At 41.7% G+C, this 14949-nt stretch overlaps 1 protein-coding gene across 4 annotated transcripts in view; it reads left to right on the forward strand.

Annotated features, from left to right (window-relative positions):
- The window catches only part of ACSL4 (acyl-CoA synthetase long chain family member 4), a 74932-nt gene that overhangs the window by 26657 nt on the left and 33326 nt on the right, over window positions 1-14949 (forward strand). The window contains exons 2-5 of one of the 4 annotated variants that reach the window (XM_045788939.2): window positions 440-490; window positions 12440-12970; window positions 13221-13398; window positions 14759-14868. In XM_045788939.2, coding sequence (XP_045644895.1) covers window positions 12620-12970; window positions 13221-13398; window positions 14759-14868 — 639 coding nt within the window. In that variant the 5' untranslated portion in view covers window positions 440-490; window positions 12440-12619. The remainder of the gene's footprint in view (window positions 1-439; window positions 491-12439; window positions 12971-13220; window positions 13399-14758; window positions 14869-14949) is intronic. The other 3 variants (XM_045788942.2, XM_045788940.2, XM_045788941.2) reach the window with 3 other exon arrangements.

Below are 14949 nucleotides of genomic sequence, written 5' to 3' on the forward strand. Positions count from 1 at the left end.
GCACAAACTCGCCAAAGCTTGTTATCTCTGGTCTTTTTGATGATAGCCATCCTGACAGGTGTGAGGTGATAGCTCATTGTGGTTTTGATTTGCATTTCCCTGGCGATGAGTGATGTCGAGTACCTTTTCATGTGCCTGTTGGCCATGTGGATGTCCTCCTCTTCAGAGAAATGTCTGTTTAGTTCCTCTGCCCATTTTTTCATCTTGCCGTTTTCCCACAGAGTTTTGACTCTTTCTTGGTCAGGCTCAGTTACTTTTCTGCGATCCTAATAGCATTACTTCTAGCCAGACGATCATCTCTAGTCATTCCTTGTTTCCCCTTTGATACCTGGCTCATCGTGAACTAAGGTGCACAGGTAATGTGAAACAGCACCAGAGTGTTTTTAAAAGGGGTTCTTTCTTATGTCAGTGTACCCATAAATGTTGTCTTTTATTGCAGATTGAAATCACAAAAGATATACGTGTTCTTCTTAAGAGAAAAAGGAAATCTGTAAGTATTCTTTGAAAATTCTAAATGTGTAATTTTATCAGCTTTTGGAGGAAATTAAGTTTTAACCATACTAACAGGCATCTTGACTCTTCCTGTAGTGGAAAAACCCTGCCAGTCTCCATGTTTGTGTTAAAAGAACAATATTTGGAAAAGTAAAATGGGAAAACTTTTTACCCTGTACAGCTTCTAAAATTTAAACCATCACCATTCATTTCTAAAAGGGGAAGTGATCACTGAAGTCTAAGTAAATGTTTTCTCCTTGAGCGGTTACCGAAAAATGGAGTCACACATTGGAGTTCCTGTTCCAACTGTTGAGGATTACCAGCTGCGAGTCTTTGGCAAGCGGTTTTGCTTCCCTTTGCCTCAATTTCCTAATCTATAAGGAGGTTTGTTATTTTTGATGACATGATGTCTGTAGTAGTGTATACTCTCCCTAATAAACTGAAGCTCGTTCTAGTTACTGGTTCTCAAAACTGATTTAAATACATTTATGGTTTGCAGAATTTTAAGTATCACTGAAGCATCTACTCTAGACCACAGTGTGGAATAAAAGAAACACGACGGCGTACTTAAAATTAGAATCCGAGTGTTTGAGTCTTGGATCTTGAGAATTACCTAGTCCAGTGTTTCCCAAACATTGATTTTTAGACAATGCTGGTCAGTGAGGAGTTTTTAGTGGTCCAGGGTGAAGTGAGGGAAGTAATGACGACAGACCATGAGTTTTTTAAGGTTAAACTTTTCCCATTTAAATGATTGCTTGTTATTATAAGATCTGTCCATCTAATTTGGAGGCATTAAATGCATTCTGTATTTTATGAAATGATGGTGACAGCAAATGGTAGGGTTTTTGGTTTTTTACAATATCCCTACCTGCCCCCCCCCTGCAAGGCAGCTGTGCCATTCCTCTTACCACCCTTCTTTGCTTTCAAAATTTTTATGGGCCTGTGCTATCTTAAAATAAGAATCCAATTTTCTCATTTTACAGATGAGGAAACAGACAAGAGGTTATTTAATTTGTTCTAGGTCTTACAGTTCAGCAAGTTGCTGAACCAGGACCAAAACCCTGTGTGCTATGCTGCCTCTCTTGTCTTTCTGGTCTTCTGAGAATCGCTTTAATTTTAACAGGTTATAAACTTGAAGCAGAAGATCCAGTAGTTCTTAGGTGCCAATAATGATCTTTGAATTCCAAGTGTAAAGAAATTCAAGACTTAATGTTTTTGGGTAGCTCAGAGCTAAAGTCTACTGCTCAGCCTGCATTAGAAAAATCTTAAACATGGCCAGAGATTTTCATCAGCAGGCCCGAATTAGCCATCTCTGAATTCAGCTACTTAGCACGCTACCCCATGATTGATAAAAGAGGTAAGGTATCAGGGATGTTAGAGTTTCCTTGGGGAACTAGACTTTGGTGCCACCGTGAGGGCAGTAGTGTTCAGGCTTCTATAGTTGACTTATTTATCCACAGAGAGTCTTTTCTCTCTGCCTCCCTCCCCGGCTCCCTCCTCTTCTCTCCCCGCTCCTCTCTCCCGCCCCTTTCTCTCTCTCTCTCTCTCTTTCTCTCTCTCTCTCATACACACACCCTACAAACATAGACAAACATTTATAGCACTTGGCTTACAGCCCATCTAGATATGTAAGAGAAAAAGTACCAAGGCAAAGAGTAGGAGTTGCTGAACGCATTGGCAGAAACATATGTCCAGTTGTGTTCAGGAGTTTACAAATACTTTGGAGTGTCTTTGACACCTCAGAGACTCCTCTTCAATTGGCATAGCTGGGCCTTGGCTGTCCCAAAACACACTTCAGAGCAGAAATACCTAATTCCCTTATCCCCCTCCCTCACTCACCCTAGTGAAGCATGCATGGGCCAGGGAAGCAAATGAACGTGAAGAGAACAGAATGGAAAATATTCCTCATCCCTGGTATGGAGACATTAACTCTAGGAGTACTTTTCCATGGCTTCTTGTATTTAGTGTCACATGGCTTCCTCCTTTAGTGAAGAATTCTTTAAAATGTCAGGTACAGCCATAATGAAATGCTAAGAATAAAAATTTTTTTTTTGAATTCTTTGCAGTCTTTGGAATATCTTTGCTCTTCTCTTTACTAGTGCTAATATTTGAGAGTTGACTGAATGGCTACAGGATTTCAGTCTTCAATAGATTTGTTAGTCTTTGAGTTCTTTTATTAGTCTCACTTATAAAGGTATATTTAATACTGAAGAGCAGAGTGAGCTTTAAAAAAAAAACAAAAACAAAAAAACCCAATGCGGTTTCATATGGCAGCCATGTGGCTGAATTGTAGTGATTTATTTGGCCATTTTGTAACAAATGGTTTAAGACTACATTGTTGCATAATTTTTAACAGTATAAAGTACTGGGAAACAATTAGCGAAGAACTAACCTGTTGGACTGGCTCCTCCTCTAGCAAATGTGGAGGGTAGGTCATGTGGCAAAAAATGGTATGGTTGCAAAATTCTCCCTGTTACACAAAGTTATTACTAGGGGAAGTATTATGCTGGTCACAGATTTTCTTTTTCTGATCTATACTCATGGTTGGCAGCCTGCAGTTTATATTACTTTATTATTAATAGATGACCTGACAGGAGAAAGATACAGTCTCTCACTTGGACAAAATACATTTATTGTAACTGTAAGTTAATTCTAAAGTTATTTTGAATTATTTTTGATAGTTTTATATTGAAACCATAACTGTGTTCCCCTAGAGAAAAAATACCTAGGAAATAGAAGACTTTACAGACAAAATTAAAGTGTACACCATGGCGCGACATGCCCTCTAATTTAACAGCAGGTTCTGTCTACAGGGATCTGTAGCAGTAGCTACAGATCTTCAGCAGTAGCCTAGGACATTGAAATTGGCATTGTGCTATCTACTCCCTTTTTACAACACGGAACCCTTTTTTATTTCTTTCCAAATACATACCTCCCAGAACCTAGTTTCCCTCCCTTTCTCCTGATGTCTAATCAAGTTGGATCGTAACATCATGCTTTGTCAGTAGGTGCCACTTCTAGCTTGGTCTAGCCTCAGAATTCCTTAAATGTGAGTTTTGGATTAAATCTATACAACCAACTCCTGACTTTTGAAAGCTTCCTATTTAAAAATGAAGTGTGTTGTGATCACTTAAAATGAGGAATAGATGCATAATTATACACAGTGTATGTGAAGTGTGTAGGCAGCAACATTGGCTCCTAGATCTCCTCATTTCAACACATATAGATAGGATCCCAATTATAAGATCCTATGACCTAGAAAAAACATAATCTGTTGCATGCTGGGGATGTTCTTAAAGCATTATGGGAGGGGACTTTGGCTACAGAGTGAAAGAGCATCTTCAACATGGCAGCCTTGGTGCTTTCTTTGCTGGGAAAAGCTGGGAAGAGGCTGGCAGGATGGCGACTTCAGGGGTTAATACCTCTCCAGGTGATGAAATAGACAGGCTCGGCTCGGGTAATCTTGTTAGAGACGCACCCAAAGATCAGCTGTAGTAGTGAGAGGCTTGTAGTCAAAACAGCTAGCGAGGCACAGGTGCAGTGTGTTGGGACATGGCATGTATATGTTCGCCCTAGGTTTTTGTTTTTGTTTTGCTTTCTCCGTTTTCAAATGTATTTATTATAATTACTGTGTATCAGGTTCAAGGTTTGATTGTACGAGCTATACCGTATTGTTTAGGTTGGTCTGTCAGTTTGAATCAGGTGAGCCTTAAAAAGGGCAGATGAATATATATTTCACATGATTATTCAGTCTTGCAAACTAACAGCAAAAGATCCTACTAGCTACCCTTAATGCCTTTTATTTTCTTAAAATAGTAACATTTTTAATGTTTTGATATTAAAATGTGAAGTTTATTATATGTAATATAGCTCCTGTGAGGTTTGATTTCATTAACCAAATACAGCCATTCTTTTAATATCGTATTTGAGCTTTCTCCTCTATGTTTTAAAATCATTTGGGACTTTTTAATACTGTGTGGGAGAAAATATTTTTTTTTTTAAAAAAGCACTCCACCCCTTTATAAAAGTCTTGGTGATGCAACATCTATGTAGAAATATGATCTTTTGGGGGGCGCTTGGGTGGCACAGCGGTTAAGCATCTGCCTTCGGCTCAGGGCGTGATCCCAGCGTTATGGGATTGAGCCCCACATCAGGCTTTTCCACTATGAGCCTGCTTCTTCCTCTCCCACTCCCCCTGCTTGTGTTCCCTCTCTCGCTGGCTGTCTCTATCTCTGTCAAATAAATAAATAAAAAATCTTAAAAAAAAGAAATATGATCTTTTTAAGTGCCACATATGTTATCTGTTTCATCTCTTGGAATTTTTATTTATTTTATTTATTTTTATTATTTTTTAAAGATTGCATTTATTTATTGGAGAGCAACAGAGAGCACAGGGGGAGAGTGAGAGGGAGAAGCAGACTCCCTGCTGAACAGAGATCCCCATACGGGGCTCAAACCCAGGACCCTGAGGTCATGACCTGAGCCAAGGGCAGCCACTCAACACTCAACCGAGTGAGCCACCCAGGCACCCCTCTTGGAACTTTTATAATTGTTTTCTGATTAAATGTTGAGTGGATACAGAAGGCAGATTGTCTCTTTATTTGGTATTTAAATTACCCCTTTAAATGATGTGTGACTTGAAAATGCAATTTCTTAAAGTAGCACTTACATAGTTACTCATTGATTTTCAAATTGATGCCTTTTACATTTTCATAAGATTGCTTGTGAAGGACAGATGACATTAATCTGTCCTTATTATGTGTTTCAACTTGGCAAATGCATGGATCCTTGCTTGGGATAGTCTGTTTTCTCAAACTTCTGGGGGAAAAAATGTCTTGGTATTAATGGACTTCAGTTTATTATTAGTTTTTCTTTTTCATTCTTAAATTGATGTTGTGTCACGTGCTTCTGGGGGAGATGATTTCTTCTTTTAAATTCAGACTTTAATCAATATGTAGTGTTTGTTTACTTTGTGTACTGGAGCTTAAATGTATCACTAATGCTTTTTGTGTTTAACCTAACTATCTCAGAACATTTGAAGTAACTGGAATGAAATATTTAACATTAAACTTGACCTCAAGACAAGAGGTAAAATTTTATCTGATTTTCCCCTAAGACTTCTAGGACTTACTATATACCTAAAGGGCATTTTTCCACGCACATGCTCGGGATGTAGGATGGATTGGTGCTCAAAATTGCTGCCAGGATTTCTTCATACACAAAGTTTGTCACCGTCACCTATTTAGATCATACTGGTATGATCAGGGTCACAGACAATAGAACTGAAAGCATAGGTTTAAAATCTATTTAAATCGATTACAGTCTATTTAGAATTTATTAGATCTGGATCAAAATCCCTACTTTGCTGTGTCACCTTGGGCAAATGATCTCTCTGAGACTGGTTACATCTTCAGTAAAATGAGGGTACCGCCTCAAGGGTTTTCCTGAAGGATTCAAGGAGATAATGTATCTAGAGGACTGAGCACAGTGCCTAGCCCAGAGTCAGTGCTCATGAGTGGTTATTCATCTGATCTCCATATGAAATGGTAACCATCAACAGGACCGGTGAACTGTTTTGTGACCCAGGATGATGGCCTACCCTTTCCTGGCGTCCGTACAAATGAATTTCTTGACTTCGAGGAAGCAGAGCTTGGAGTTCATGTCGTAATGGGTAGGGCAGCAGCTATCACTCTTCATACATGGAAGGACAGCTTACCTTTGAGAGAGGCATGGGTGAAAAAGCACATAGTCCCAACTGTGTAACCTTCATGCTTTTGTAAGAACAGTCTTTTACTTCTGATCAATTGGCAGTTTTTCCAGTTTCATATTTTCTATTAAGCAACTAAAACCAGGCTCAAGTTTATTGTACAGATTTTAAGAGGATACCCTGTCCTAGAATGTCAACACGGACGAGTGATTTTTATTTTTTCACAATGACTAAGGTTGGTGGCTTTCAGGCTGTTGTACTTGCGCACATTTTTACTTTATTGTTCCGAGCCATGCCCCATCTGTTCTTGTGTCACCAGATTTACGGCACTGCTAACACACAAAGGGACTGTGGTGGCCACTGCGTGTTCAGCAGCACACTGCAAACTGCCTCATGGAGCTTATGTTCTAATGCGGACAGCCGTAACAAACACGAAAATGAAAGCCTGTGTTGTATTGGTGATAGGTGCTCAGGAGAAAAACAGAGCGAGAAAGGGACTGGAGGTGTTGGGGTGCCGTTTTAGGATAGCTGGAGAAGGTGATACTTGAGGAAAGACAAAAAGGAGGAGCAAGAATCAGCTCTGCAGGCATCTTAGAAGAACATTCCAGGTAGGGGAAACATGTACAAAGGGCCTGAAGCAGGGTCATGCCTGGTATGTTCCAGGAACCGCAAGGAACAGGTTGAACTAAAGCGGAATGAGCTAGGGGAAAGCATGGGAGACGAAAGCAGAGATTTAAGAGAGAGGGGAAAGATCCCCATAGTCTTGTAGGGCAGAGTGAGGACTAACTTCTGAGTGGGTCGTATGGGGATTCTTTGAAAGGTTTTGGGCAGACGACTGACCTGATCTACCTTACATTTTAACGGGAGCACTCTGCCAAGTTTAGAGTTTGTTATAAAAGTGGGAGCAGGGAGACCAGATCGGCGATTGCATGTATTTAGGTGGGAGATTGATAGTGGCTGAAACCAGAGCAGCCGGAATTACTGAGCCAGGCAAGACTGGGTAGGATAGGTGTGTGGCAGGACGATCAGTGGCTCAGCTTTGACTAAGTCTGAGGTGCTTGTCTGATATGGACCTGTTGAGGAAAAAGTTGGATCAACAAATCTGGTGTTTAAAGAAGGCCTCCAGGCTAGGGGGAGAAATTTGGAGTCGTCAGTGTATATATGCCGTCTGAAGCTGCGGGCCTAAATGAGGTCACCATGGGAGTGAATGTAGAGAAAGCCAAGAGGAGGCTCAGTGACTGAGGACTGTCGCATTTAGAGGTCAGGGAGACAAGGAAGCAGCAGCGAAGAAGACTGAGAAGGGCCAGCTAGGGAAGTCAGAAGAAAACCGGAAGAAGGGCTGTCTCCTGGAAGCCAAGCGAAATTCAGTCAGGAACAGAGGAGTCAGCCATGTCAAAGGTTGCTGATGAGTCAAGGGAATGAGGGCGCCTTAATTGACCTCAGGATGTGAAGACTCGGAGGTCATTGGGGGCCCTCGATCAGAGCAATTTGAGCGGTAGGGGGTAAAAGCCCGAGTAGTAGGTTCAAGAGGAAATAGGGGGAGAGAACTGGGAGAGGAAGAGCATAGGCGGCTCTCAAGTCCCGTTGCGAAGAAATGAGGCTGTGGCCAGAGAACATCCAAGAGAGGTGTTGGTTTTTAAGGTGAGAGAAAGAATAGCCTGTTACGATGCTAATGGGTACGATTCAGTGGAGCAGGGCAAGTTCATGGGCTTGAGAGTGAAGAGTCAGGAGACAGGGCCCAGGTGGAGGCAGGGGTCAGCCCTGGCCCGGAGCGGCCTTGGTCCTCAGGCCCTGGCGCTCAGGCAGAGTCACCAGAGAGAAAAGAGCACGTGGCCGCAGATGCAAGAAGGCGGGTCGGTACAGTGGTAGGAGGGTGTGCACGTTCTCTGCAGACTGTTGTGGTGGTCTCTGTGGAGCAGTAAGCCAGCCCAGCAGTGGAGAATGAGGATGCGGGAGGAGCAGGTGTCAGTGGGGTGGTCGGAAGAGCGAGGAGCGACCAGGAAACCCAGTGAACTGAGCGGTAGGGCACAGTGTGGTCTCTGCACAGCACTGAGGGCCTGCTGGAGGTAGCCATCGTGGATATGGGGGAGGAGGGCATTCAGTGCAGTCCAGTTTTTCTCCAGCCAAGTTCAGCTGCGTGGGTACAGATGCAGACTTCAGTGAAGAACTGGGTTTAACCAGGTTGTAGTTGTGCCGAATAAGTACAACAACATGAAAGGGGGCGAGACGGTTGAGAGTGCATTCCGGGGACTGATGATTGTTGTCCGTGGATTGTAAGCTGGCTGTGGGGAAGGATTCTGCCAACAATGTCGCGAAGGGATAATGCAGGCGGCATTCCTGTTCTGTACACGATGCCACTGCCCCAGAGCTCTTAAGTGAGAGGTCACAGGACTTGTTCAGAGTCCCGCTTAACAGCACATGTGAGGTTAGACCCGGATCTCCTAGCTTAGTTTAACCCATCTACCACTCAGGAAATCAGACTTTCTCTTCTGTAGAGAACAGTTCATTTCCCCTTAATACAACAGGCAGGTGTTGAATCTTGAGTTGCTAAATCATCATACACATGTGTCTCTTAGAGTAGAGCTGCATGCTTGCAACGTTGGCTCTAAAAAATTCCATTTTCCCATTGACTTAGATTCCAAAAGAGGAGGAGCACTTTACATGGAAAGCATTAAAGCATCTGCTACACTCAGTACTTGCTGTTTCTCACATCCATCCTGCCCTGTTCTGCCTCCATCCGTTCACTCCTCCATTTGTTCTCTCTGTTAAGACTGTCCTCATTTTCCAGTTGTTTTATTTGTCTTTTGACAACATACCATCCTTCATGCCTACTTCAACTGCTGTGTTTTTTGTGAAACCTTTCCGGATGGTTCTACTTCCTACTTCCTCCATCTCTTTTTTTTTCCCTCCCAAACTGACTGTAATTTCCCTCCTCCTTTGAATATGTTTAGCATTTTGTTCTTATGCGATATATTTGTTTTTTAGTAATCTCTACACCCATCATGGGGATCAAACTCAGGACCCCAAGACCAAGAGTCACATGCTTTTCCAACTGAGCCAGGCAGGCACCCCTCTTATGGGATATATTCTACCTACTTGTGAACTGATCTCCCTACCCTCTCCCATATGTACATGCATTTAAAAGATTGAGGGCATGCTTTACTCATCTTTGTATCAAGTGCTCGAAACTTACACATGGTAGGTGCTCTCATCTTTTTTTGAAATCAATTTATCAGTATATGTGAGTGTAACCCTGGAAAACCGCTGGCAAGGAGAGATTTTAAGATGACAGGCAGAACCGGGCAGAGGCTGTCCAGTGGGCTTGAAAGAGCACCAGACATGGGGACAGGCATCCCTGACAATGTGCACTTGGCTCCTCATTCACCAGTATCCATGGATCAAATGTTCAGCTAAACTAGGGCATCCGAGAAGTCCAGTCAGGGGCTGTCAAGCCTTTCCCACCAAAGCAGCTCTGCTTTTGGCTTTTATCTATATATATTTGTGTTTTCCATATTTGCATAAGATTTTATTCAAACGGATGACCCATGCCCCTCTCGCCACCACCAGAAAGAATTTCAAAATGCCTGGAGTAAATAATGTCTCTGATCGCTCCTCACCTGAGTGTTCTTCTAGGCTTGCCTACTCTCTCTCTCTCTCTCTCTGTGTCTGTGTCTCTGTATTATGAGGATTAAGTAGAAGACATTTCCCTACCTCCAAGGCTTAAGGCAAATATGTGTAAAAGATTAAGTGTATATAACATGAATGAATGACTAAAAATGTATAATACAGTTAATCCAATTAGATTATAAACTCATCAAAAGCTGCCTTCTTTATATATCTTCAGCCCCAAGTCTGACAATTTCTCAATTGAAGGCAAGACTTTTTTTTTTTTTTCGATCTTCTGGTATTGTGTCTGAAAATTTATATATTGAAAAATTATTTTGTCTTGAGTTAATTTCCTTTTGGTATTCCTATTACCAGTAGGGAATTATTATTTTTTTAATTATACACATAAGTAGGTTATCATCTGTGACTATCCTTGAAGATAAAGGAATATTACAGAATATTTGTTCTAAGAGGTATTGGGTTTGATAGTGTTGAGAACTACTGGTCTCTGCTATATACTTAGGTGCTTAGATGTTTGGTAATATTGGTAATATAGTCAAGGATCAAAATGAGTGGTAGACATTCATGTGATGTAGGAAGTTAGAAAAATGAAGGATTATTATGGATTTGGGTCATCATGAAATAGATGATGGAAGGGAGGATTGTTAGAGGGGATCTTGCATACTGAGGACCAGACACCATGGTAGACACTTGACATATCTTATCTCGAAGAAATGCATGACCAGACTTGTCAGAGAAACCAAGGAAGCAATTTCTAGGTAGGGCAGGTCACAAAATTTAAAGTTGGAAGGATCCCGGGAAATCATCTAGGCCAGCAGTTCTTACTTCGGCGTCGGTGTCACCCTTAGGGGTTCGTGGATGGATTTCCAGGAATCCACGAGCCCCCTAAAATTATAGATACCATTTTGCATAGCTTGGGTTTATAGTTCTCCTTGGATTCTAAAAGGGGTCCATCACCTCTAAGAAGTTAAGGGCTCCTGCTCTAGTCTAATCTTAAGCTCAGATCGGTTGTCTGGCTCAAGCTTGCCCAGCCAGTTAGTGACCAAGATGGGGACCGAGACCCGGGTCTTTCCGCTTGTAGTTTCTTGCTCACTTTACCCCACTCAGTTGAAGGACATGAACAAACACCGGGGCAGGATTAAGCTCCCACTTCTTGGTGATTGGTGTAAAAACGAACAACTGTCCTGGCTTCAATAGTCTATTTCCACAAGAGTTGCAGAAGGATGGGCTTCAGTCTGTCTCCTCAAAGTGAACTATTAATTTTTATAGTTGAAATACGCCGCCACTCTCCAAACTACCTTTCTCAGCTGAAAAAAGGGCAGCTCCCTGTGAGTTAGTGTTATCCCCGAGGCTGTTGCTGCAGTTCCTTTCCAATTGGCACAATTTTCCTGACCTGCAACGGCCCCTGGTTTTGTGCCTAATTGAATCCAAATCACTTTGATCTGTCAGACCCTGTACTACCGTGGCCCCTTTAGCCAACATGCACTCCGTGCCCCAGTCAGGCTAGTGTCCTTGGTATTGGCACTCCCTACTCCCCCAAAGCCCTTTCACCCCATCTCTTTGTCTCTCCATGTGGCTTCCCTGCCCGGAACGCTCTCCATTCTTTTCCTCCTTTGCCGGGTCCAGTTTAAGTCTCATGTCCACAGTCTCCCTTATGTACTGGTGGCCCATTTCACACTCCCTCTGGACACCTGTCGTAATTGTAGCTTGTACTGCACACTGTAGCACCTAGCTCTTTCCACAAGGCTTTTCACTGCAAATGCTTCAGTGGCAGTCACTTTGGGAGTGGGGTTCCGGGAAGTCTGGGGCGGGGTGGGGTCGGCTCTGGATTCAGCCAGAGCGGTTCCACTTTAGTTGCATATGTGGGAAGCCTGCATGAGTTTTTATTTGAAGAAGCGGTTTAGCTGCCCTCTACCCCCCTACCAAAAAAGGTTTGAAAGACACTGGATCTGACCTGTGTGCTGACTGCCTCGTAAGTGTGAACTGGTAATGGGCAAGGGCCAGGACTGGACTGACACTAGTTTGGACCTGCTACTACTATTCCCAGGCACCGGGTGCAATTTTGAGCACAAAATGAACACTTAGGACTTTACAATTGTATTGCTCGACAGTACAATGAGGATAGGAGATCGTGAACAGTGTTAACTCAGAAATAGTATTTCCGGGTCGATCATTGAGAAATAAACCTACGTTGGTGGATTTCTCCCATCTTGGATATAAAACCTAATCCTATTTAGAACTACCCCTTTTGCACCTATGTGTTTAAGAGAAACCTCACTATTGGCATTCCCAAAGTTCAGCCAAACTTCAGTATCCCATCCATACATTCATGTAAGCACTGAAGTAGCGTCACTCAACTGACTTGCAGAGTGATGTTCAGAGGAGAGTGTACTTAAAAACCTAGACAAAATTAAATTCAGAAGTTCACGGCAATGCTTAAAAATGGAAAATGCCAGTCTTTCAGACCAGTTATTTCAACTTTCTGTATCAGATCAATTATAGAAACTACTGAAGACCTGAGTATTTAAATCAGTGTTGCTATCAACTTATTAATACTCTTGTTTTTTTTTTTTTTTTCCTGCTCTCTGCCTGGTTCATTGTCTTCACCTGCAGGTGTACTTTATTGTCGGCTTCCAAAGATTACTAACTTCTATTTGTATCATTAAAATCGAACTGCCTTGGCTATACTGCTACTCTTACTGCTGCTTCCATTATTGCCTTCTTCAGCAAAATAAGGCTTTCTGCAGCCAAAGAATAACAAGAAATAAACACCACTGTAGGAGCCTTGCCACTATGAAACTTAGGCTAAACGTGCTCACCATTATTTTGCTGCCTGTCCACTTGTTAATAACAATATACAGTGCCCTTATATTTATTCCATGGTATTTTCTTACCAACGCCAAGAAGAAAAACGCTATGGCAAAGAGAATAAAAGCTAAGCCCACTTCAGACAAACCCGGAAGTCCATATCGCTCTGTCACGCACTTCGACTCGCTAGCTGTCATAGACATCCCTGGAGCCGACACTCTGGATAAGTTGTTTGATAATGCCGTGTCCAAGTTTGGGAAGAAGGACAGCCTTGGGACCAGAGAAATCCTAAGTGAAGAAAACGAAATGCAGCCGAATGGAAAGGTTTTTAAGAAGGTACGGCATTCTTGCGCTTTTTAATTTTTCTTTCAGGGGGAAGGTACGCATCACTTGATCATAGATCAAATGCATTTTAAATATGCTGCCATTCCACTTAAATATGGTGTGTAAACAATTCTCAAAAGGTGCTCATAGCTTCTGTATGTTCACTTAAAGGCAGGTTTTTAAGAGTTCTATACTTGGAATAGTATTTTAACTGCTTGTTTGAATAAATATACTAATATTAGAGAATGTCTCCCTTTAACAGTTAATTCTCGGGAATTATAAATGGATGAGCTATCTCGAAGTAAACTGCAGAGTGAATAATTTTGGTAGTGGACTCACTGCGCTGGGACTGAAACCAAAGAACACTATTGCCATTTTCTGCGAGACCAGGGCCGAGTGGATGATTGCGGCCCAGACCTGCTTTAAGTACAACTTCCCTCGTAAGTGCCTTGTGTTTTCGGAGGGGGAGAGGAGGGGTTTTAGTGACATGTGAAATAGTCCTGTGATGCTGTTGTTTTCATGGTAGGTGTTCTTTAGCTATTTTTCTGCATAAATTTCTGTCAGTAAAACAATACGTACTATAGTTAAAAGATCTCTGATAATTCCTGTTAAAAAAAGTAGTTTCTAAGAGCCAGTATGGGAATTGGTAGCTTAATGCAGATAGAATTTAGAGTTTTACTTTTCAGTTGGAAGTGGATTATACCTGAAGAACTTAGAGTTTGGAGGCGTTTTTTAGGGTGTGACTTACAAAATAATGATTAAAACAAGAAAAGAATCATTGCTTAGGATCATTCTAGTTCATTGCTTCACTTCGAGGCCTCCCCTTTGACCTATTCCATTTTACATGTGAAACGAGCACATAACAGCTTGAACTGACATTAGATATGTTGGCCAGAAAATAAAGTATAGGGTATATTCTTGACTCATAAGCATTTGCTTTTGCCGTTGTGCATGAAATTTTTTTTTTAAATTCAAAGTCCAGAACAGTGCCTACCACATACTAGGCCCTCAATTGTTTACTGAATGAAGAATACTACAAGTGTAGTATAGGAATCAAGAGTTTGTATCTCAAATAAAATGAATATGAAATGATCCCCTGTGTACCCATCACCCAGCTTCAACAATCAACAGCTTGTGAAAAGTCGCTCTTCTTAACCATGTTGCTGTTTTGGTTACCAGCCTAGAGCTGAATTTCCAGTCCGATTGAAGTTTAGCAGATGTCCCTTGATTCTAAGTGGTTTTGGTTCCAGCTTATGTTTCCTTTGTCTGGTAGCTCCTAAAGAGTAGATCTCCTTGGCCCACCTAGTTAAGGCGTGGAGGTCACCAATCAGTTTGGACATTGGGCCCACTAAAAAAACTCCCTAGAAGGAGTGAGGACATGATTCCATCTTGAGATCCTCAATCTGAAGATTCTCAAGGACTTACTCATTCTTTGGTGCTATAACCTGATATCACAGGGTAGTTCTAGGTGGACTAGCTCTGACCTAAATTAAGAGTTCAGCCAGAAACTTATTGGCCTTGAGAATCTTGGTTGACTAATTTTTGAACAGTTGTGCTCTTCCAGTATTCCTGGGTTTCTTCAGGTTTAGGATGTTAGAATCCCTAGAATTGGCAAGGAAAAATTGGGGCTACCAGGAAGTTTCAGGCAACATTTAAAGGTAATAGCAGAGACTGTGAAATCAAATGACATTATAAAATGTCTTTGCATCCATGAGTGTACCCATCACAAAAGGCTGACTTAAATAATATATCTCATAAATGTTTATCATTTAACATATGTGTTTATGTTTTATTATGTAGTCGTGACTTTATATGCCACACTTGGCAAAGAAGCTGTAGTTCATGGGTTAAATGAATCTGAGGCTACCTACCTGATTACTAGTGTTGAACTTCTGGAAAGTAAACTTAAGGTAAATAAGAATTTTTCTTTGAATTCATGGGAGTGTTCTCTGACAGGAAAATGTCCAATAACTGAGTTTATTACAGGCCCA

This window comes from Ursus americanus, chromosome X, assembly GCF_024610735.1.
Source record: "Ursus americanus isolate L20-20 chromosome X, mUrsAme1.1.p, whole genome shotgun sequence".
NCBI lineage: Eukaryota > Metazoa > Chordata > Mammalia > Carnivora > Ursidae > Ursus > Ursus americanus.